This window comes from Lepisosteus oculatus, chromosome 17 (genome assembly GCF_040954835.1).
Source record: "Lepisosteus oculatus isolate fLepOcu1 chromosome 17, fLepOcu1.hap2, whole genome shotgun sequence".
Lineage (NCBI taxonomy): Eukaryota > Metazoa > Chordata > Actinopteri > Semionotiformes > Lepisosteidae > Lepisosteus > Lepisosteus oculatus.
In genome coordinates, this window is record NC_090712.1 from 20,742,094 (window position 1) to 20,767,420 (window position 25,327).

At 36.3% G+C, this 25,327-nt stretch overlaps 1 protein-coding gene across 1 annotated transcript in view; it reads right to left on the minus strand.

Annotated features, from left to right (window-relative positions):
• The window catches only part of eys (eyes shut homolog), a 352,522-nt gene that overhangs the window by 320,147 nt on the left and 7,048 nt on the right, over positions 1–25,327 (minus strand). Inside the window, exons 2-3 of the mRNA XM_069179989.1 lie at positions 10,980–11,853; positions 9,742–9,855 (exon numbers count right to left, since the gene is read on the minus strand). Coding sequence (XP_069036090.1) covers positions 9,742–9,855; positions 10,980–11,778 — 913 coding nt within the window. The 5' untranslated portion in view covers positions 11,779–11,853. The remainder of the gene's footprint in view (positions 1–9,741; positions 9,856–10,979; positions 11,854–25,327) is intronic.

The window sequence follows — 25,327 nt, forward strand, 5'->3', positions numbered from 1 at the left end:
TTCAGTATGGTGTCCCATTTTGTGATATTACAAATATACATTTTTAAAATTAATATTTTATTTTATAAAACCTGAATGCTCAAAATGAAGACTTTTAAGGGTAAGATAGGTTACAGGAATTTTGAGCAAAACTAAAGAGAAGAACTGAAAGATGAAGATTGCTTATTGTGGACCTTTGGCAGCAATTGCAATTGTCTTTTTGGGCTGGCCTCTTAACCATTCCACACTGGCAAGTTGTGGACTGGCAATTGTTTTTGGCAGATTTGCTTGTGTTCTCTGAACTTCTTTGTGAATAGCGTGCATACAGCAGTTTCCAAGTCACTTTTTTCTTCTTAATCCACCCCTGTATAGCTATGGCCTTGTGCTTTGGAGGATTGACCTGATTAAAGGTGCATTTTCACTTAATTATTAGGTCTTTAGCAGACTGAAAACAGGTTTTTATCTGGTATTTGCCTATTTTTTGCTATTTACAAGTTTTCCAGTCTCTGCTTGATGAGAAGCAACCACATAGCATGATGCAGCCACCACAATGCTTGACTTTAGGTTTGATCCTGTCAGGTAAATGTGCTTTGTTGGGTCTGTACCTGACATTACATTTGGCATATATAGTAGACTAAAAGGTTCCAATTTGGACTCATCTGGCCACAACACCTTTTGCTAGAGTTTTGCAAGATCATTTGAATGCTTTGTTGAAAACTCTATGAGGGCTTTAAGATGGTTTATTTTTTAATAATTTATTTTATTTCTTATAACCAAACAGGCTAGGTTTGAGAAGTGTTCTGTATATTGTAGGCTGATACAAAGGTTCTACCATCTCTGCCCTTTTACTCCGCAGTTCCATCAAAGTTGTTTTTGATTTTACATCACTCACGTTTCCTCTTTGCCCATTTGTTCAATATGGATGGATAGCCTGATACTTGCAATGTATTTCTTATTGTTGAATACACTGTGATCAAAGGGATATTCAGATATATTCATATATTTGTACTCATCTCCTGATCCGTGTTCTTCAATGACTTTATCCCTGACGTGCTTTGAAAACTCTTTTGTCTTCAATGTTTGATTGAAATAATTCAATACCTAACCAAGTAACCTCACAGAGACGGGTGTTTCTATTCTGAAACCATGCGAACAACTATTATTGCACACAGACAGAGGCCTCTCAACTAATTACAGTATGTGGCTCATTAAGATAAATTTGTGAACCTAAATGAATTTAGTGTTGCCATAACAAAGGTTTTGAAAACTTATGACCTTGGGACTTTTTTATTTTTCTTTCAAATTAATTTTATACTTAATTTTTTTGTTGCTTTGAAAGTGTGGAGTGGATTGTGTATAATTAGTATGTTAATTGAAAAGTATCATCGAAGTATCGTGAATGTGAGCTTTAAAACAACAAATTGTGAGAATTGTGGATGGTTGTGAATGCTTTTGAAAGGCAAGGTCAGTAAGAGAAGCTACGTGCCGGTTCCCCTTTGCTCTTTATTCTGCATCTCCTTTTGACTCTCATTCCTTCAGCTAAACAGGTTCAAGTCAAATGTATTTCAAATTGCACACTAAACTGCTCAATACTAGGCTATTGAATTACTGTCATCAATTTCTCCACTTATAGCTGCTTAAGACATGCAACACAGCTGAAATAGTCAAATCTTCTCTGTATAATTTGCAAAACTGTCTTTCCAGTTTGAATACCAGAACACACCATGTTCTTCTAACACAATCTTTCATAGAGATTGTTAGAAACCAATACAGGTTCAAGGTAGTAAATACTCAAATTCCTCTCAAGTTATATACCTGTATATGATATCAACTAATTACAGTATGTGGCTCATTAAGATAAATTTGTGAACCTAAATGAATTTAGTGTTGCCATAACAAAGGTTTTGAATACTTATGACCTTGGGACTTTTTTATTTTTCTTTCAAATTAATTTTATACTTAATTTTTTTGTTGCTTTGAAAGTGTGGAGTGGATTGTGTATAATTAGTATGTTAATTGAAAAGTATCATCGAAGTATCGTGAATGTGAGCTTTAAAACAACAAATTGTGAGAATTGTGGATGGTTGTGAATGCTTTTGAAAGGCAAGGTCAGTAAGAGAAGCTACGTGCCGGTTCCCCTTTGCTCTTTATTCTGCATCTCCTTTTGACTCTCATTCCTTCAGCTAAACAGGTTCAAGTCAAATGTATTTCAAATTGCACACTAAACTGCTCAATACTAGGCTATTAAATTACTGTCATCAATTTCTCCAATTATAGCTGCTTAAGACATGCAACACAGCTGAAATAGTCAAATCTTCTCTGTATAATTTGCAAAACTGTCTTTCCAGTTTGAATACCAGAACACACCATGTTCTTCTAACACAATCTTTCATAGAGATTGTTAGAAACCAATACAGGTTCAAGGTAGTAAATACTCAAATACCTCTCAAGTTATATACCTGTATATGATATTTTTATGTCAAAATCTACTATTTGCTGTCCCTCTGTTTGTGATGTAAATCAATGTGCCCTCTGTGTCTGTCCTTTTTTGTTCTACTTTCAAAACCTCTTGAAAACCAAAAATCTCTTGGGTCCTGGGTTGTATTCGACTGGAGCACCTATCATATGACTTTATTGTGTTCATCCTGGATAGACATGTTTTTTTCTGGGTACTCTGGTGTCTATTTAGTTTATATAGACGTGACTAGGTTAACTCTTGATTTGTGTGTGTCTGTGTACCCTCCACCTATCTTCAACCTAGCATCTGGGATAGGCTTCAGGTTGCTATAACTCTGATGGTGATGTATGTAAGATGCTGTCACACCAAATACACAATTTTCTTTTAAATAATGTTTGACATTTCATTTAAGGGCAGATTTTACAGCTCCAGTTAATATTTGCAAACCCTCAAAAATCTAATTTGCCATGCAAACACTCTGAAAACAAATGGTAAGAAGTCTAAAAAGCAGTAGTTTACCCTGTCAGAGTCATAGATGCAGCACTTGCATTGCAGTGGAACACCTGGGAAACTTTGCTTGCTGACAGACATCTCCTCCCACTGAGGGACTTCCCATCAAATGTGAGACACTGCCTTGGCCATGTGAACTTGTCTGATTTCTAAACCATGGAATAAAATGCACTCTTATAAAATAGTTGGGCTGGCAGTGATAGATGCCAGGAGCTGTGTTCTGCTACACTTTCCACCTCATCAGATTTCTATGAACAGTTTTTATATGCTTTAAACTGAACTTGCATTTTGTTTTTTGAGTACTTACTGTATGAACACACCACTGTATTGTTATGGGAAAAGTGAGAATGTTTTGCTTTCTCCTTTTCATTATCATACTGTTCTGATTGAGGTCAAAACAATATGATCAAAAGCGACATTTGCAATTCACATTTCAGTTGCACTACTCAAATCCTTACTCAGAAAGCCTGTAAAAGTAGGTACCATTTCAGGTGTTTGCCTAGCTGTAGGTGACCTAAGAGGCAAGTAAACATAGATGATCACAGGAAGTTTTTAATGGTTTACACTGGTTAATTAATTAAATGTTAAATCTTTATAACTATACTAAGGGATGGTAAAGCTGAAGAAAAACACAGACAGAAGACTAGAACTCTCCTCTTGCTCTGGCTAGAATGCTGTCTTATTTATTTTTGGAAATTCCAATTTCCCCTATTGTGGAATCCTCAGATTAAAAACATTCTCTCTTAGCTGGTGATGCATTTTTAAAATGGGAAGATTGAGTGCCATTCACTTTTACTGGAGGTATCTATGTTGTAGGAAGGTAGATTCAGTTCTGAGTAGTATTTCATTATTAGCACACAGGTTTTTATCAATTTTTGCATGTTTAGATGTTACATAGTTTACTACATAGTTTAGATTTCTGGGGTGTAAGTCTGAAATTCTATAGCTGTGAGAAATAAGCCTCTGGAATGCATCACTTTGTACATGCAGTATCTGTTTTTCTGTAGTTGTGTTTTGTTAATACATATCTGTGTTGTCCAAGCTTCATTCTGATTAATTTTGCGCTAGGGAATTAAAAAAAACACATGCCTCAGATATTACCTAACACTCATTACTTTTTGCCTAAGTAAATTCGTGATCCAACTAAGGTTTGTAACAATATGTTATTAGTGGTAGCCTACTGGGTATACTTATTTTCTGCTGTTATTGAGGAGTTTCATTCTACATATCCAGCTCTTAGAGAGCTCTCACTACACCTCACTACATAACTGCTAAATATTTTCAGATAGTTTAAAAAATTTGGCTTATTTTTTCCCATCGAATGAGACAAATGTTTAGTTATTTTGCACCATAAAGGTGTTCAAATTGTTTTACTTCAGTAGACTCATTTCAAACCAAAGTACACCACTTTCAAAATAATTATTACAGTCATGGTCTTATAGTAATTGACAGGTAGATAAATATCACTGTTAATGGTCTAAGCAACGGTACTGAAAGTCTTTCTAATGAAGGTTATACTTAACATTACATTATATATATATTATATATACTGTATATATCATTGGTTTGTGCACCCAGTGTTTTTATGCTAACATTTTCACAAAATTGAAATAAACTGTTTACAGAATACATTATTGTCTCTGAAACCTTATGGTGTTAAAGATTATCTTTAACATACAGACATTAGATTCAACACTCTCATACTGATAACACTTTTATCCACTTTTTTCACCTTTCCTGCAACATATTATTTCCACAAATGTTTTCCCAAACTTGTATAGCTGATCATGATCTTGTTTTCTCTTCCGTTTTTTTTTCCAGGCAGCAACTCCAAGAACTCTCTCTTTCTTCAAAATGAGATGCCTAAAACATCACACTGAAGATTATGTTTCAGAATGTAACAACAATCCTTAACGTATAAGGTTATTAAGTTCTTAATTAGGGGATTTGGTAAGCATTTCCTTCAGAAATGTAATACCACAATGTAAAATGTAAATGCAAAATACAATCCAGCATCTGGAAAATTAATAAAAGTGTCATTTCAGGATTAAGATCTGACATCTATTTGCTTGGAGTACCGAATATAAAAGTTTTAGTACTTAGTCTGGAACAGGAGAAATCGTCCCAGTACATAAAGTAATGAACGACTAATAGAAAAATGAATGTCTACCTTTTTCTGAGACAATCAAAGATCATAATAATGTTGTGCTCTATTTTACTCTGTGCAGGTCAGTAAAATCTTCCAGGACATTTTTTCTTTAACTATACATCTGATGCTAGCACAGACATGACCAAGATTGAAGAATTTTTAAACCAAACTGAAACTGTACAGGCTGAAGGGATCTGAAGGAGCAAACTCAATCCATTACAGAGCAGAAATCTTCCAGTTTAAATAACATTCCACCATCAAAGGAAGAAATGAACAACATGCCTCAGACTGCAAAAGGATAGTGTTCTATATTATATTGTATTAGTCATGCTTGCTCCAACTGGAGTGCGAATGATAGCACCAGAATTACCACAGCAACTGACAGTTTCATTTAGATCTGTCAATCAACTGATTGCTGTGACAACACACTCTGGCGGAAGATTGGTTCCACCTGTGCATAGCTAATCACCACACCTCTCCTATCTGTACGATATTATTTAGACCTCCTGCAACGCTATGGCACTCAGACTTAGTGATTCTTTTACTAGTCTTGGTGTTCCCTCTGTGCTTACTTCTGTGTTCTGGCCGTCCTTCGCTTCACGCCGCTTGAGGATTTTCCCTATGCTGCATTCTTTTGGTTTCCTGGCCACAGACTTTCCTCTCTTTGACTTTGCTTACGGATTTCTCTGGTACTTTGTTCTCAAGTTCTCCTGGCTACCCACTTTACTTGTTTTTTTGACTATATCTTCGATTTGGGTTTGTCTGCCTGCTCGCTTGCTGCATCAGCTTGTTGCTTACCTACCTCTTCGCCTGCGCTTGGATTCTCTTCACTGTCCTAGACACGGGACACTCGGGGTTATGAGCAGTGTAGTGCAGTGTATGAGTGTATCAAAGTATTAACACAGAAGAGGTAGAAGCATTAAAGGTACAAGGGGTACTTAAGATTAAAAATCTCCAGGGTCTGATGGTATTCTGCCAGTTGTGCATCAGGATCCAAGATATGTTATTCATATCTTATTAATGAAACTCCAACTTAAAATTCATGGAGCTTCCAGCAGTTGCTCAAGACAGGGCTAGTACCCGTTGACTATAAAATTACATAATATATAATGTAGTGCCCTTCCATAAAAGGGATGAGAAAACTGCACATTTAACGCAATACAAAAATACCTTGTATATGTAATTCTTCTTTCAAGAATCTGCTGGATGAGGTCTTCCAATCAATAAAGTTCTAGCAACTAGTCAGGTTGGATTATGAATGGCTTCTTCTCATTTGTAACCTTTCCACTTTGCTTATGTTCACCAGAGATACTGTTGGCAAGTATGGGCTCCAGCTGGCCACTTAATACTTAATTAAATAACATTTGCATCTAAAATTGACAGCTTCCATAAAAATCCATAATCACTTTAAAATTGTTTACATCTTAAAATGGTTAAGATTAGAATGCTCGGACTACAAGCTGTTATTATTTAACTCAAGATATACTGTAAATCGATTGGCAAACGTTCTTTAGAAAAAAATACGTACTGTAAGGCACTTTATAAATCAGCAGATTCTGAAAGAATGATTTTTTCTAATATGGCACTATATATTAAGATTCATACCAATTAATCTTCTGTGAGGTGCTTTTGTTAGATGCAGAAAAGGCATATGACAAACTAAAAGAGGACTATCTGAGGGCTGGCAAAGAATACATAGGTTATGGCCACTTGTTTATCAATATAATGTAATTCATACTGTAAAACTAGGTTGGTTAAATCCCCTCAGCTCATGCTAGGCACCCAACAGGAATGCCAATTGTTACAAAATGTATTGTATAAAGTACACAGGTGAAAGTGTCTAGTCTTTTGGTTAATTCGGCCTAGTCTATTATCATGGTAAGACCAGTCCATTTGGTTAAAGATAAGACTTGTGGTGAGACAAAGTCTTTTGGTTAAGTTAGTTTCAGAGTCAGCACTGAAGTGGGTCACTAATAATGCTCAGTGCTTACCTGTCGATCAGGTTAGGCTTGTGTTTAAAAGGTTTTAGAGTTTAGATTACTCTTTGAGGAGCCAGTATTCCACTGGGAGAGGAGTTGGGAGCTCTGTAGGATACAGTATCTACAACAGCTAGTTCAGGCAGAAAGCACTCATTCTTTTTTTAAAAAAAAGGTTTAAGACAAAAGGGAAAACTGGTTAAGGCTTAGATCACAAACCATATTTGGGTGGGACAGTAATTTTATTACACTATGTCTGGCCTGGCCTCACCACACCATGCTACTGCTTAAGGGGGGCTTTTCTGTAAGATGTTTTTCTCATTGCTGAAATCAATTCCCTTCCTGTCACTTTTGTATAAAAATAATTCAACTAAATGCTAAATAAAACTAAACATTTTTTGTTCTTTTGTAGTTCTGTACAGTATAACAAGCCTATCATTGTAATACATTCAGTTACCACTTCTATACATTCTGTATCATGTACAAATACACTACTGTAGCTTAGTTTTTGAGAAAAATATATTTTCTGCCATTCTCTTCATTAAAAACAAAATTGATAGGTAAAAAAATAAAAAGGTAAGTATAGGAATGAAGATTTTCGGTTTAACCCTGCTATACATTAACCTAAATCTGATATCTTATTCTCTTTCACTAGCATCTGCAGCACAGAAAAATGATGCATTCACATTCAGTTCAAAAAGGTTAGAAGAACAAAAAGGGAGTCTTGGCAACTGGCAGCAATCTAAAATGGGTCCCAGTTTAAAAATAGGTCAGCCTTTCTTCATTATGTAACTTTTTTATTTTTTATGTAAGCTTTACATTTCAGAAAAAATGCTATTCGTGTATAAAATTATCCATATGAAACTACCAAAGCAATTACTAACATCTTCATTGTTAGGTCCAAACTCCAATCTTTTGTAACAGTACAAAAATGAGAATTTATCATTCTACAGTAATAAATTGCTCATTCAATATTAATTTGTGAATTGATTTGGGAAATTGATTACTTAATATAAATGAACAGTTTTTTGTGAACTTCTTTTACAAATGAGGCAAAGTACAAGTAAACTGTTTTGTCAAGAAAGCTTTTTGAAAATACTACATGAAATACTATATACAGTATATTCATTTTCTCTTAAGCCCTAATGGATTCTTTTATAGAAAATATAAAAATAAATGCATTACATGTACTTTAACATCACAGAATTAATCCAATTTATGTTGCATATACTGAGCATAAAAAGGCATCAATGTATTTATGCATTCATGCTTTTAGAAAAATAATTTAGACACGTTGGATGATGATTGAAGGTTTTTGGCGTCTTTAATTAGTTATTCTTGACTGATGGACATGTTAGTGACTGAATATTGCATAAGCTTTAAATCATTTAATTACTGAGAGTTCTTTGGGTGAAGGTGATGAAAGTATCATGTTAGTATGATGGGGACTGGACTAAATCAGCAAATGGCCACTCCTCATCTGGGGTGTTCACAACCTGCAATTTCTAACCTCATATTGTGTGATACATGAAAATATGGGAGAACAAGAGATACACAAGAATCCACAGAATTCAACAGATAATCATACAAGCTTGATGGTCTAGGTAGGAGTGCAAAACTACACTTCTACTTTAATGGTAACATTACTTCACTGTACAATATTGATTAAGTCATGTGACTTCACTTGCTGCCCTTCCTGAAGGCTCATCTTGATATGACAACACTCCAGCAGAACAACATGTCCTTATGTAATAAAGGCTATCTTACCAGATGTATCAGTAATGTTATGGATATTCTACTCACCAGAATGGAATATAGAGTATGTGGCATGAGTTGGAATGATGTGTTATATCTTGGGCTCAGATATTAAAAAAGAGGCACATAGTTGTCCAGGCTCTGCTAGAGAAAAGGACCCCACAAGACAACCTTTCTAACCTGGTGTAAAGAACATGTACCAGATCTGAAGAAGGCTCCACGGTCGAAACGTGTTTTCTTTCTTCTCCTTTCAGCATGGAATAAACCTATTACTTGTTCATGTGTACCAGATGTATGGCTTGTATTGCTTTCAATGATCAGCAGTGGCTCTGTTGCTAAGGATCTGTGCCTGTGACTGGAAGGTTACTGGTTCAAATCCCACGGCCGGCAGAGGAATCCTACTCTGTTGGGCCCCTGAGCAAGGCCCTTAACCCCAACTGCTCCAGGGGTGCCATACAATGGCTGACCCTGCACTCTGACCCCAGGCTTCTCTCCTTGTCTGTGTGTCTGTGTCTCATGGAGAAAAGCTGGGTATGTGAAAAGACAAATTCCTAATGCAAGAAATTGTATAGGGCTAATAAAGAAACATTATCATTATCACACAAATTACTAGCAATGACTTACAAGACCCTTTGTTGATAAATAATGTTACTGTGCTAGCATAATGAAACTACCTATATCATACATGTTTAGTTTTATGTTTAAATATCTGTGCCCCTGCTACAGTACAAATACTTTGACATTTTCCTGATTACTTTGTAAATTTGTTACGGTTATACATGATAATTCTTAGGATACTTATCATAAAGATGGCATTCAAAATCCATTTAACAGAAGTGCATTAAAAAGTAGGAAAATGTCAAAGTGAACTTAAAATTTCAAATTGACCAATTTTTAATTAGTTTTATTGTTACCTGTAAACCCCTGGTCACAGACACATTGAAAGGAGTTTGGAGTTATGATGTGGCAGCTTCCATTATGACATGAGGAAGGGCTGCAGTTACCAATGACATCAAAACAATGGATACCTGGTAAAGAAAAGCATTTCTATTAATGTTAAGATAACATCAAAACAATATTAGTTTGTGCTAACAATGAAATGTGCTATGAGTAACAAAAATGCTCTATAATAATGGATTGTTTTAAATATTGTCTTTCAGTATTTAATGAACTGCAGGATACCTGTTACTTTAGTTTTTAAAACATTAAACAATAAAATGATCAGAAATGGTGAAGCGTTTGTGGGATCACAATTCCTAAAAGCCCTGGAGTTGGCAAGACCATCTTACTGTTCAGATGGAGCCTCACAATGTTTTCCTTTAATCTGGAACCATCCTGACAAACTATGTGGCAGGAGGGAACTTGTGAAGCATACACCTCATTCAGATTCACCAAATGTGTGTCAACAGTCACAGACATACCTTGCCTGTTACATCACCAGTAGCTTACACCTTTTCTATTAAGGGAAGCACTAGAAAGAAGCAAAACATTTTTAATAAGCAGTCTTTTTACAAAGACCTAGCAGCTAGTTTAATACAAAAATGTCTCTCCAACTTTTTACTATAGGCACCTATTAAAAACACCAGGTTCAATGGCTATGATGCTCCTTTATAGCATCTGAAGGATTAAGTGGCACCAGAGAATAAGGAAACAATTGTGATCACTAGGTATTCAACTGCCAGCTGCTCCAAGTCACTCAAATCACCAAAGCTGAACCAGTGTTTAAACTTGTGGAATTAATTCTGACAAAAAAGGAAATTAGAAAAAAGACGGAGGTCAATGCATAAGACTTTCAGGTAATACAGAAAACAATTTAATGAATAATTATGGTAATTAAAAGAAAACGTTACTCATATATAAAGCCCACAGGCATATCAGTGTATACTTCAAATAACTGCACTAATCTAAATGTGGAAACCAGGTAATTACAATAAACAAAAAAAATCATTAGGTACATAAACACAGAAATGTTATTTCTCTTTAATTGGGTTCTGTTATGGTATTTTAAATTGTTTATTTAATTTTTCATAACTGAAGGTATGCTGGAGCAAACCTGAACCTGCAAACTGCAGCATGGTGAATTGTTTTCATTGCAAACACCAGATCCTAACAATAGGATTATGGCAGTGTTACTAAAGCCTATTCTCCTTACCTGTAAATTTGGAAGGACATATGCACTCATATGGCTTGCTCTGATGGGATGTTACTGCATGGCTCCGGCAGGTTGCGCCACTCCAACAAGGGTTTTCAGAACAAGCATCGTACTCTTCACAGAACTCTCCAGAATAGGTTTTGTTGCATTGGCAGCTGTACTTCTTTTCCCAGACACGAGTCAAACAAACCCCATTTCCAGAGCAAAGCTGTGCATTTCTGGAGCCTGTACAATACTGTTCCTTCACAGTCACATTAATTCGAAGACCCAACTTGCATAACTGAGGATTGTCTTCATGGATGGCTATAAAGTAATGAGTGGCAGGAGTAAGCCACTTGGAGTTAACTTCTTTATCGTCCTTCATGTCGTTCATGAAGAGTACCTGATCTTCAGAATAGCTAGTGGTAGAACAACTTTCAAATTCATATTTGGACACATTGATAATCTTGATCCCATATAATTCTAATGTTGAATCAAAAGAAACAAACAATTTGTCTCCTAGTTGTAAATGAAGGGGACATATTTGTGGGAAGTTAAAAAGTTCAATGTTGGACATATGCTTTTCCCCATCTTTCTTTTTAATATTCCAGCACTCAGAGTCATCTGAGCAAATATTTTCTGTCAAGGTCCACTTGATTGTGATGTTCTGTGGCTGTAAGTGCCAATCAGTGGACATCTGTCTGCTACAGATTATCTGACCAAAAGCACTATAGTTTATTAAAGACAAAATTAAGAACACTAGTCTGGGAAACGTCAGTTTACGGATCCTCTTTTTTTCAGGCTTACTAAACATCTTCATCCAATGCTTCCAGGTCCTTTGAAATAACTTCTTTTCAGAGGAAAGATTGTCCAGTATGTATTGGTAAATAATGACCTGCAATTGAAATTATATTGAATGATTTCAGTCAGCAAAAGAAACGTGTTTTACACATAAGACATTTTATATTGTGTGAGTTACACTGGCTTACATTGAAAGCAATGTGCTGATAGATAATACAATTCAAATTTAAAAATTTGGTGTCAAGTCAATCATTTTCTTTCCCTTCCTGGATAAACAAAAAGTTAAAAAAATGACACAAATTACTTAATCTGTCCATTCTTCAATCAGACCAGTTATATTACTTATAGATGCAGCACTTATAGAATTATGTTCTTAAAAAGTTCACAGATAAATTTGTTTAAACATTATTGCAAAATACTTAACTAAAACTGAAAGTTCCATTTTTAATTAATCAGATTTTTTTAATTTCAGAATTAAAAAATGAACAGTCATATTATACTGTATATTTAAGGTACACTGCTGTGTTCAAGAGGTTTATACAGCCCCTACAAAATACACCCCAGCTCATGCTCATGTATGAAGTGTTGGGTATAAAGAGAGCATTGTCTTTTTCCCTCAGGCTCTTTTCAAACCCATGTACTGAAGATAAAAGAACCAAGTATGGAGATAAAGTATTATCCGAGCCACTGCAAATTCCCTCTTCCTGACCTGCTCACAATGGCTGATATGAATAACCTCTTGTGATAAGTATAACAGTTTACTTCCAATAAGAGGTACAAATATACAGAGAAATGATGATATGTTGTGATGAAACCAGATAATGTGAATGAGCTGGTGTTCTCTGCACAGCACCGTGTTTAGCTGGACCGTCAAAATGCCCGACCATCTTGATGAGCATCCGAGAGAAGATGATAATGGAAAAGTGATATGGATTGCTGGAACATAAAAATACAAAACTGCATTAAGCGTATATTGATTTTAATAAAGTAATAGAATAGGAAGCCTGGTGTAATCCATTCTCATGTAATAAAAGCTCCCCTATACTTATAGCAGTTTCCACAGGTTAGTCTAAAGACGGTTAAATAAAGATCAAATAAGGGCTTCGTGTGCTGTATACAGTACATTTTATTCTGGAGGAATCTGGTGCACACTTCTGGGTAAGACATTCAATGCCTAGAATCCACAATGACATATCATCTGGCATAAACATAAAACAAGCTGAATCCAGTGAAACCTTTACCCTTGCATTGTCCTTATTTAAACTGTTTTTGTTTTATCCCTGCCTTATTACTAAAATCTTCAACTTTGCAGTCAAGTGTCAATACATTGATTTCATAACAATTACATAGTGTGTAAAATGCCTTGATACAGTTCTAGCGTACACTGTGACTAATCTTAATTTCCATAGTTATCCTTTAATTTCTCACATAAAAGATAGTTGGTAATCAATGGTGAAAATTCTGAAAGAGAAACTTCAAATTAAAGTGATCTTTCGTAGCAAGAAGAGCTGCAAGACACTGATAAATGAAAGCATTGAACTTGAATATGCATGAAACACACGTGAAGAAAAATCAAGAACTGAAGCCTTCAACCTACACATCAAAATGCAGTAAAATTTTCTTTGATAAAGGCATATCACTATACTAAAGATTTTCAACCCTAAGATACTACAATGTTTGGAAAGTTTTTTCACTGTTTGAAAAGTGAACATTATACATGTAATTCTTGCTTATTTGCTTATTAGACTATAAAAATGATTCACCTTAAAACACCTATCATTTTGTCCATGTTATTGCTTTACTGTATATTGTTTTACAGTCACATGCATTATAGAACCAATGTGCACTAAAATGAATAAAGTGTATCAGTACCATAATGCCATTTAAATGACAGTATTATAAGAATGACCAATATCATAAGAATTGTTCTTATCATCATACTTTATGTAAAACATGGGTGATGCTTTACAAAGAAGTATAAAGCTGAACAACAGTTAATATCGAACTCAGTCATTGGACCTTTGGAGCAGAAGATCTTCCCATGGATCTTCCTCATAGTCCGGTGTTTAGCTACCTTCAACAGACATACTCCTGTGAATTTATTGATTTCATCTTGCCATTTTAAAGGAGGTCTTCTCCTTCATTCCCCTTGCATTTGCTATCAGTTTGGATCTAATTCAGGATGTTTGTCTGATACTGGTGCATTCTTCTCACTGTGTCAGGTCCATTGTCACTTTAGTTTCTTCACTCTGAATGATGGAACATGCTGTACAGGTTCTCTTGTGCTCTAATCCATGAGTTTATTTTTCTGTTATTTGAACCAACCCTACTTCTTCATTCTACTTCTCAGCTGCAATATCTACATCATTTTTGTATTCAGAATCCATCCACATGTAAATACAGTACAGACAACAAATATTTGAGTTCCCCCTTTGGAAGCGTTTTGAAGCTTACAGATCGTATACAATGATCTAATGCGTTCTGGACTGCAGTTTGGTATGGTTTATGTTCAACTTTGATTTCACTCTTGATTTCCCCTTTAACATAAGCCAAAATTAAATAAAATAATGTGTAATAAAGTTAATGATCACTAAAAAAATATTGGCACAAGGGGAAAAGTGGCACATAGTATGTATCAATCAGCTTACTGTTAAATTAATGTTCTGTCATACTCAACAACAAAAAATGCTTGCATAGAGTTTTCTCCCTAAGCTAGTGGACCCCTTATTTGTCACTTGGTGAAAGATATTCCCCAACGCATTCTTATACTCCCTAGGTGCTGTGCTAATTCACTTAGAGAACCAACAGGCAATGTCTCTATTTTAGTCTTCAATATAAAAAATAGATTTTTTGACATAGATAAACCTAATTTATGGTCACATCTTATTTCTTTGGGTAGAAAATATAGTTAATTAAAGGAAGCCAATGATGCTTCCAAAGTAACAAAAAAAACCTGAGGTCCTTCAGATAAAAAAAAAAATTGAAAAATAAATTTAAAATAAGATAAAACATACCAGCAAATGCTCTTACTTCTGGAGCTGAAAAAATGATAGCTGAATTAAAATTCCCCAAGGAAGTCTATCTTTACTGGATCAATACCGAGCCACCTTATAACGTTAATTTTCTCATGGCCCACAGGACAACTGCGCCAATATATTTTAAAACCCTTGGAGTTTCAATTAATGCTCATAAATCTATTAGATTACTAAAAAGGAATTTTATTTTTACATCTGATTTAATTAAATGCCAGATAGGATACAGCAAAGAACTGAGAATAAATTTGGTATTTTGTAGGTACTTACTGTACATTCAGGAATATGGAAGAAATCATCATTCTCTTGATATTTTCTTAAATGCAGTTTGAAAGAAAACAATGGCTGCTCTTTCTGAATACAAATCTCATTACTTAAACAAAAAAATCAATACTTCTCAAAATGTATAAAATAATTATATATGCAAAATATCAAGGAAAATGTACTGTAGGATGCAACAAGTTCAACACAATACAGATACTGAAGCATATACTCTACAAGGAACAGTTTAAATTTAAGTAAATTAAATTTAAGTAAATAAAGGAAATAATGATTTATCATAAACCTTCCCTGGATTCACGCTTGACAGAATGGATTGCACAGCTGATTTTAACAGCAAGGAGAAAGAAAAACAAAATTCTATACAGATTTTGCTAATTTAATCTGGAATATCAGACTATCAAATATCACCCTTTTTACCTACTTTAGAAATTTTCTACTGTTATTATGATCACATCCACCCGCATGCTAATGATTAAACATTCCTCAACGTCATCAGTAAATATGAAAACAGGCATTTGGAAGCTGTCTCTATCATGGCGAGGCACATCAATCATAGCAATCTTAAAAAAACCCACTACGAAAGTACTTTCAGTCCATCTGCGTTCCCACTAGAGACAACAACAAAGTAGAGTAACCACTGTTACACCACCATTAAAGGTGCGTACCGCTTCTTTTCATGTCCGGATTTGAGAAAGTCTAACCAGGCCTTCTTGCTTATAAACAGAAGCTAGAGAGCGCCACCTGCAGTAAAGACCACACAGCGCTGGTCTTGCACCGCCGAGCAGGACCCCATAGACTTTTTTGAAACGACTCATAGGAGAATATTCAAACACACTTCCACTGATCTTGTTGAGGTTACTGAGGTGGGCACATCCTAGATCAATTACTGTGTGGATAGATGTGTTCCTACCAGCAAGATCTGGATAGAACCCAATCAGTAACCATGGATTAACAAAGATATTCGCAGTAAACAAAGTGTGGTCTACTGTCTTTCAATCCGGAGACAGAGAATTGTGCAAAAACTTATAGTATGACCAAAAAAAAGCTATTAAACTGGCTATATAGAGTACAAGGACAAATTAGAAAACAGTTTCTGGGCATCAACTCAAGGTGCATGTGGCAAAGCTGTATGTTACTTCGTATAATGTTTGTTGCACTTTGTCGATTATATATTTTTCACATTTAAATTGACCCTCCCCCACAAGTTACTTGTTAAATAATAGGTTTCTAAAGAGGGCACCAATTAATTTTTTTGTGCAATAAAGCTAGCAAAAGATCTGCTTGCAGCATAATGCAATAAAAAGAACTGCCTGCTCTGTGCCCTAGAACTGTATACTTACGTATTTATTTTGAAAGACCCTAAAAACACCAAAGAGATCTCAACTGAGAGTCACTCATGCAAAATATGTGTTAATAATTCAGCAAAAATATCAAGGATGAATTCCAGAAATAAAAATAAAATACAGTACATTGCATGCCTGATTCACTCAACTCAAGGCACTTTTTTCAAAGTGCCGGCAGGTAGAGCACTATACTGTAGTTTAAAAACTATAGGTTCAGATCTGGGCTGCATCATTAGCCAGCTGTGACCAAAATTCCCCAAGAGGCAGTAACTGGTTAGCCAAGTACAGCCGTGAGTCAGTGGGCTACCCACGGGGTAGTCTTAGTTTCCTGCAAAACAGCAATACTGTCAGCAATAAGAGCCGCAGTGCTCTTCCAATCAGCACTAATTTGTCTGTGGGCACAACAGCATTCTGAAACAGCATTTCACCCAGACAGTAGGGTGCTTGTTTTTCATCCCTCCTATGCTACTATAAGGGATGTACAGTATAAGACTTAATTAACAATTAGAATGCAAACTGAAATGGAATAAAAAATGCCAATTCCAGTCTATACAGTGTTGTTTAATTGCTGATGGCTTGAAGAGGAAAATAATAAAATCATAATGACCTGTATATCAAAGCTAACATCTTAAAAATATATGATCCTCTGCTAACTTATCAGAAAATCCCAAACATTCCTGAGCCCAAAAGAAACCTTTTTTTTTCCTTTCCTAGTTGTCAGATGCATTTTCTTATGATTAAATGAGAGAGCAAAGCAGTATACAGTATATCCCTGGAAAGGGCATGTCTAAAGAGGATTATTGCATAATTAATATTCAAATGAAACAAAGAGCACTTAAAGGTAATACTCTATTCGAGCTGTTTCATGAATGAGTTGCAAAGCTTACACTTTTGAATTTAGAGTTTGATACCTAGAATCTCAATAATTCCTCAGTGATTTTGGCAAAGTAAAAAAAAATCTTCAGATGGATATAAACAAAATGCAGCAATAATAAAAAAAAATTACAGCAGGTCTCTTAACAAACTGGCAGGAAATGAGAAGCAAAAACAATCCCTGAAATGTACCTAAAAGCTTAGCAGAAACACACTCCTGCCAGTACAGTAAAAGGATGAGAAACAGTTTCCAGTTCAAGAAGAAAAGAATTCCCTTCTTAAGGGTGGCTTTACTCTTGCCAAATGGAGTTTTGTTACAGAAAGTTGAGAGAAACCTTTTTTGGGAGAAAGGTTAGATCCACTCGCCTATGTACAGATGCAGCCATGCAGATTGAGCATCAAAACTCGCATCAATATGACTTCACCATACCATGTTACAAGCCCAAAGAATCTTCACTGGCCAAAGAAGATTGAAACTGTAGGTGGCACTTCTGGTACATTAGATGTTAGTGAAAACATTAGCTTATAATAATCTGTTGTCGTACTTATTTAAATCCACTTAAAATAGAATATCAATGTGGAATCATATAACTAAAGGGGAATTTTGGCTGAAAATAAAAAAGCTTCTGAACGTCGTTTATGAATTTAAATATAATATATTTACACAGGTAGTAGTGGTAGCATATTCCACTTTCTTCACAAACATCTGCATCAAATCCTTTAACTTGGTCACTTGCCATGGTTATTTGTGGAACATTTTGATGGCTTGTTTTAACTAGATTTTGCCATTGTGATTGTTGTAATGGAAAATGAAATGCTTGTGACCTGAGTGATGCTCAGAGTTATACTTCTAACAAATAAAGATTTTTTATTTTACTAAGTAACAGCAAAATATAATAACAATATGTGTATTATATTGACATTTTATTAATCATTTTTTATATATCAATATGTTAAATATTAAAGTAATATAATAAGTTAATAACCTGAATAGTCATGAATGAGTTAGCAAAATGTGAATACTCTCAAAGGCCAGAGTAAAAGCAGTTCTACCAGTTGTTTGTAGAGAGAACAAAATAATAAAGCCAATTCATGGATGAGTTCCAGGAACTACTGCAGTCACTTAACTGAATACAGTTTGATCTTGCTTCATGAAACCAAAAATTCAGACTTTTGTCAATCTTTTGACTAAAGTTGTCCAGCTAACTACAATTCCTCAGACTCAATACACTTCTGCAGTATGCACTTTTTGCACTGTCTACCATGTTTTTTTCTCACTACTGCATATTTATTGTCCCACAAAATATTTATTGTTCCTGTTGTTATCAATTATGTTTGTAATGTACTGTTTGGTCTGTTGTACTGCATGTCCCAAGAGATCAGTGTGAATAAGAATTCCAACGTACATGTACATGGCAATAAACTCTTCAATCTCCTCTACCTCTCAAGAATCTCACTTTGTTAAATAGACTCCTGGTGCTCATTGAGCACCCTCAGTAATCTAAACACAACACCTGCTGGGCACACACTTCCTGAAGTATGCGAAATACGTTGATAACTTGTGTTATTAAATATTTCAGATGTGTTGATTAATATTTGTTTAAAGTTTAAGCATGTTTAAAGTTTAAGCATGCTTATGTTGTAACAGTGAAAGCACTGCTTTAAAACGTGCACATATGCAAATGTATATTTATGCTTAAGACCACTATGGTTAGGTAAACTATGACTCATATACAGAATGACCCACCTGAGATCTTGAGAAGGTGGGCGGCGCCTTAAGGATGAGTATGAAGCAGGGCAGTCAGCTTTAAACTGTCCTAATTTTCCACAGTACATGCAGCGACCCTCTTGTCAGCGTCTCTCTCTTTCTTCAGGGGTTAACCGGGTGTGGGCTATTTCCATAGGTTGTTCTGAGTCTAAAGTTCTGGTAGGTGATGGCCGAGGAGCCTCTAGTATTGGTGTCCGAGATCTTTCTGTACTCCTCTGATTAATTCTAAGCTCTAATTCCAACACCTAGGAAATTACTTCCTCCAAGGTTCTGCCCAACTGCGGCATATTTACCAGGTGGTCCTTTATTTCTTCACAAAGTCCTTGACGAAAAAGAAAAATAAGGACCTCATCATCCCAGTGAGTCTCCGCTGCTGCTACTCGAAAATCTATGTCATAATCTTGTGCAGACCTGCGGCCCTGGCGGATGGAGGAGAGGCGGAAGGCGAAGTCTTGACCAACTAAGGGACGACAAAAAAAAACCCTTACATTTCTCTAAAAAGAGATCATAATCCTGAACTTCGGGGGCCCCACGATCTAGCAGGGCAGTAGCCCATTCCAAAGCACGGCCAGTTAACAGTGAAACTACAAAGGCAATCTTGTCCTGAGGAGAAAAAAAAGTTTCTGGATGGAGCCTGAAAACCAGCGCACACTGTGCTAAGAAGCCCCGACATTTCGTAGGTTTCCCGTCAAACCTATCAGGTGGAGTAAGTGGAAGAGGTCGAGGGGTGGGTGTAGGAGCTGGCGGGGTCGGAGCCGAAGTGGCAGCTCCAGCGTTACTTTCTCGACTGCCTGTAGGCAGCATTGCCGACAGGTGTGCGGAAATCTGTTGGACAGCAGCCTGTAACTGGAGTAAGGCTTGCCAGTGCTGATCCAAAACCAAGCGAATCTCCTCTTGCTCCGCTGGGTCCATGTTAAATGGCTCAGTATTCTGTCAGGGATTCCGTAAGAGAAACCGAAACCAGTGATTGAACCCACTTGCAGGAGCTCATAAAGCCTAGCCGTGATCCAAAGAAAACAGCAGTCGAAGAAACGAGCCGAAAGTCCAGGGGAAGCCAGAGATCCAAACAGGGAACGAGTTACCGAAGCCAAACCGTGATCCAGAACCGTAGACAAAGGGGGAAAAACCGTAATCCAAAAACCAAGAAAGACACAAAGCAGAAGGAGTAGCGCAACTAGGAAGCTCGAAAGGAAAACCAATACTGAGCGAGGAGGTAGGAAAAGATAGGTGTTTAAGTACAGGATTAGACGGGGGTGTGGTGGTGAATAAGTAAACTGATAGGTAGACTGATTAAGTAAGGCTACGCCTTCTTCTGCCTCTTCTGTTGCTGAGAGGCAGGGATCGTAACAAGGAACAAGTAAAGGTTTATTCCATCTGAAGTAAGCTCCACAACCGAAAAGTTGTATTTCTGTTCTTCTCTCTTCAGCAGGGAATAAATCTTTACTTGTTCCTTTACAGCCTACGCACGCTGACGCGACTCCCTACTTGAACTTTTCAACCAGCCAGGCAAGCTATTCTCTGCTTATCTTGTCTCTCTCTTGCATGTATTAGGATCTACTCCAGTGGTTCTTAACCTTTACTGTAGCCTGCAACCCTTTTTCAAAATATGTTCTTGCACCTTTTATTAAAAATCATTGAAGTAGGCCAGTTCTTTGAACCTAAGATATATCATAATTATAGAATGAAAGAGATGTATTTTTTAATTTAGCAGTCAAATTAAGAAAATATGAAAAAAATCTCACACCTTTTAAAAAATTACCTTTAAAATATCTAACTTTGATTAAACAAAGTAGTGGTACTTACAGTGCATGCTTGTGCTTAATTTGTGTTTGCAATGATTTACCTTCTAAAAGGTCAGGCATGTCTCTCATCAACAGATAGGGCATCTCACACTTTCAGGCTGTATGTACACCCCAGATTAAAAACCATTGATCTAACCAAACTACTGAATCATTAGCATTACCTCCCATCAATAATTATTATCAATATCATCAATAATTACCATCCATTACCATAATTAGCATCAATAATTTCTAAATGATAGCAAGTGTTCTAAATCTAATATTGCTCACTCATCAGGTGTGATGTTACTATAATATTATGGTGTCAACGACAGTACCATTTACATATATGCAATTATCATCACTGCCAACATTAGCAAACTGTTCTGAGATGATAATATGACAGAAAACAACTATTTTCACAAACATCAACTCTTACATATTTTAACACTTACTGTAGATGACTACAATTCTCCTTACCCTGTTTACCGTGAAACAGAGGTCAAAGTTTTACAGGGGACTATAAGGCAGGAGGGATCCATAACTCTTTGCTGTTGGAGATCTACACAGGCATTCAGAGATCCTGGAGGAAGAGGACAGGGCTGAATAAAATGCTGAGCGACACTTACATTTGTCATTTTAGCTAACAGAAAAAACAGTGACATGAGTGAATGCTACAGTATAACAGAAATTGCATTGAAAGATGAAGGAGGGAATGATTGTTTCACAGTTGGTTTTGTTTATAGGTCTGAATCAGTAAATACAGCATGCCACTAAATGTAGAGATCTAACTCTAGAGTTGACCACTAAATGAGGATCTAGACTTTCTTCTTATTTGTGCTGTGAAAATAAATGCACCCTGCTTTTAAGAAACTAAGAAATGTTACAAATGTGTGGAGGCCATTCAGCTGAACTCACCAGTTTGAATTGTTTGCTTTTGTTTTTACTTGAACATGCTTCAGTTATGCCAAAGCCATAATTTCACCCCAGAGGATAGAGCTAAAAGAGTGTGTCTGCTGTGGCTAACCCTCTGAGCTGGTGGAGTCAGGCAAGAAAACATAAAAAACACAATGGATGAGTTACTACATTGGGAGAATCTGTGGTTCAGAGAAGAAATAAAGCTATTTCCAGCAGCATGAGAGAGGAAGACAATGCCATGCACTGAGTTAGTGCTAACAGGGGAGGGCAAAGAAAACTAGAAATTTGCCAATATACTGTATAGGAAAGGAAGAAAGAAACTGTGGTGGAAATGTCTCCCAGAAAACAGAAGATACCAGAGGAACCTGGTGGGTCTGCTAAGGAATGAAGTGCAAAGGCATGGAAACTGCACAGTGCGATGAACAGAACTGACTCAGTTATATGGATTGGCTTACATTGTTCTCTAGGACATTCCACTCCAGTAGGTTAGGAGGTTGGGTTGGGCAGACTGGTCTTTTTTCATGCTATGACGCAAGATGTGTGACACTTTGATGGGTGGAGAACTCTTTGAAGGACCAAGAGAGCTAGGGAAGGATTAAAACTCCCAAAATTCTCCTTGCCCTGGTTAACTATGTAAAAAAAGAGAAAAGGTATGGGGCAATAAAGAAATACTTTTTTGCTGTGCCTGAGAGACCAAGACAGCCACACAGAGCCTGGACCAGGCTGAAGACAAAAAGAGAGACTGGGGAGGTCTAAATTTGTTTTGGGAGCAAATAGAAAAGAAATAAGACTGTTCATTTAGCTAACTGATATCAAGGGTCTTAATGGTTCAATAAGTACTCCAAAGTAAGGATTTATGAAGTTATCAGTCTAAATAACTCTACCTCTGCCAGGGTTTATAATGCCCCTATTGTGTGAAAAATTGTGTTCATTTGTAACACTTCCAAGGTTTTGCAAAATACTGTATGAAGAATTAATTTCTGACAATTCTCAGTTCTGAAAAGAGATGTCTCCTCAAAGCCCTTCTTTAGAGAGTCTAGAAGAAGATTTTATTACATACTTTACCAAAAACCATTGTTTGATTACAGTGTTGAATTATTATTCATGCATTACAATTATATTTAAATGAAGTGAAATAAATAAATCTGCTACTGTCAAGCATCATTCCAAAACTACTGGTATTATGAAATTATTAGAAACATAAGATCATATAATGCCATTTTCAGTCTAACAAAAATGGTTGATTTCTCCATGGACCAATGACAGAGTCAAACTTATCTACTTAGCATGCACTGATTTTATTAGAATTCTCCTGAGAAAAGCAGGATTTGTTGTAAACCCCACACTAATCAATATCTGCAAACTGATGCAAATGAATCAGAAATAATCCTTTAGATCAGCAAACAGACGGTGTGAGTTTCTTCACATTAATGCCAAGTGGGCAGGTTTAGTGAGGGTTTGTACTGCCAGCTAAAGATTGCATAAATGCGTTTTATTTCAAGGCCTTCAAAGTGGAAGTCTTAAGTGGATTTTGTCCTCCCATTTTTGAACCTGTTCATGTTCAAACCCTGGGCACCTTAGCAACTTCATACTACAGTAGGTAGGTATACTGGGCCAGATACGCTACTATATTTGTGACAAAAAAGCTTGCAAAATGTGGTTCAATATTCCTCCTGGGAAAAACTTAGGTTGCTGCTGGAAGCGGTGTTAGTGGGGCCAGCAGGGGGCGCTCACCCTGCAGTCTGTGTGGGTCTTAATGCCCAGTATAGTGACGGGGACACTATACTGTAAACAGGAGACGTAAAATCGAGGTCCTGACTCTCTGTGGTCATTAAAAATCCCAGGGCGTTTCTCGAAAAGAGTAGGGGTGTAACCCCAGCGTCCTGGCCAAATTTCCCATTGGCCCTTACCAATCATGGCCTCCTTAGAATCCCCATCTCTGAACTAGCTTAATTACTCTGCTCTCTTCCCCACTGATAGATGATGTGTGGTGAGCGTTCTGGCACACTATGGCTGCCGTCGCATCATCCAGGTGGATGCTGCACACTGGTGGTGGTGGTGGGGAGTCCCCATTACCTGTAAAGTGCTTTGAGTGGAGTGCCCAGAAAAGCGCTATATAACTATAAGCAATTCTTCTTCTTCTTCTTCTTATTATTATTATTATTATTAATATGTGAACTGCTCCTCGTCAAGGACTGTGTGAACAATTAACTTCAAAGTTAACACATTTGTGGCAAGTTGACATGTGGCAAAGTGTCATACCTGCATAAACCACAGTGGCAACAATTATGGTTCCAAAAACTACCAACATCTTGAGAACTGCTGTACTGATTGACTTCAGACCAACACCTCCTTCAGAACTGTACCACACAGCTTGCAGTGATACTTTTGACATATACAATGGGTCGTGACTTGTCAAAAAGTATCTTGCAATACTATCTGCTTTTCTTCAAAATCATTTAGGCAGTTATCTTCCAACTATGTAGATATCATTCTTGTGACAATGCACTTGCAATACACACAATAGCACAATATTGTTTCTGCTTAACCAAATTGGGCACCTGACTGCCATTTTGTCCTTTCTAATAGGCATCCTTTACTGCATGGTGCTCTTATACAAATGATGATTGGTACCATTCTAATGAGAAAAACAAATTTAAAACAGTAAAACAAGTTTTTTGCATAAACCATAAGACCACCATTTTGTTTTCTTGCTGATACCTCAAACCCTGCTCCTAAGACATAATTAAATCAGTACCACTCAAGTGACAATACAGTTATCATGTTGAAACGAGGTTCTTGCTTAAACCAGAATGGCCACCTGACCATGATTTATTTCTCAGACTTCAAACTACAGTCTTAGGACAGCCAGCAATTATTCACTCTGAAACTTGACAGATTTCATTGCACTAAAATCTGCCTCAGACTAGCACCTCACATGTTTAAATATGTTTTATGCCTGTAGTTGTTTATTATGTGCTTTGTGAAATGTAGGCAATAATAAAAAAGTGTTCCAAACTCACTAGGTATCATTCTAGTGGCAATACAAATACAACAAGATGAAAAGGGGTTTCTGTGTTGACTAAGATGGCCAACCATAGACCATTTTTTTCTTTAAACTGCTACTGTTTATAACTGTTTACTGAAACATTGACTGAAGTAGTTCTGTGACACAGGAACTTGCTTGCATGTTTCCTACTTTTTTATTAATTTCTAATTTCAATGGACCTTCCCTTAAATAAAATTGCTGTTAATGAAGAAATTAAAGAGTAGAATATATTTTGTAGATAGAATAATGTACTAATGATAACTTAGAACATAAGCAATATTTTAGGACCGTAACAGCTTCTGCAATGTTAAATTGTAATGTTCATCAGTTCATGGGATTAGTTGTGAATATACTCCATATTTCTGTTTTCTAGCATATATCTATTTATAGATATCTGCTTTATAAGATATCTATTTAAGACAAAAAGTCTTATATTTTTACTTAGATTTTCTTATTGCAAAATCTATGATAAAATGAGTTTTTCATTCTCATTATCCATGGTCAGCACAGCAGTGAAAGGTG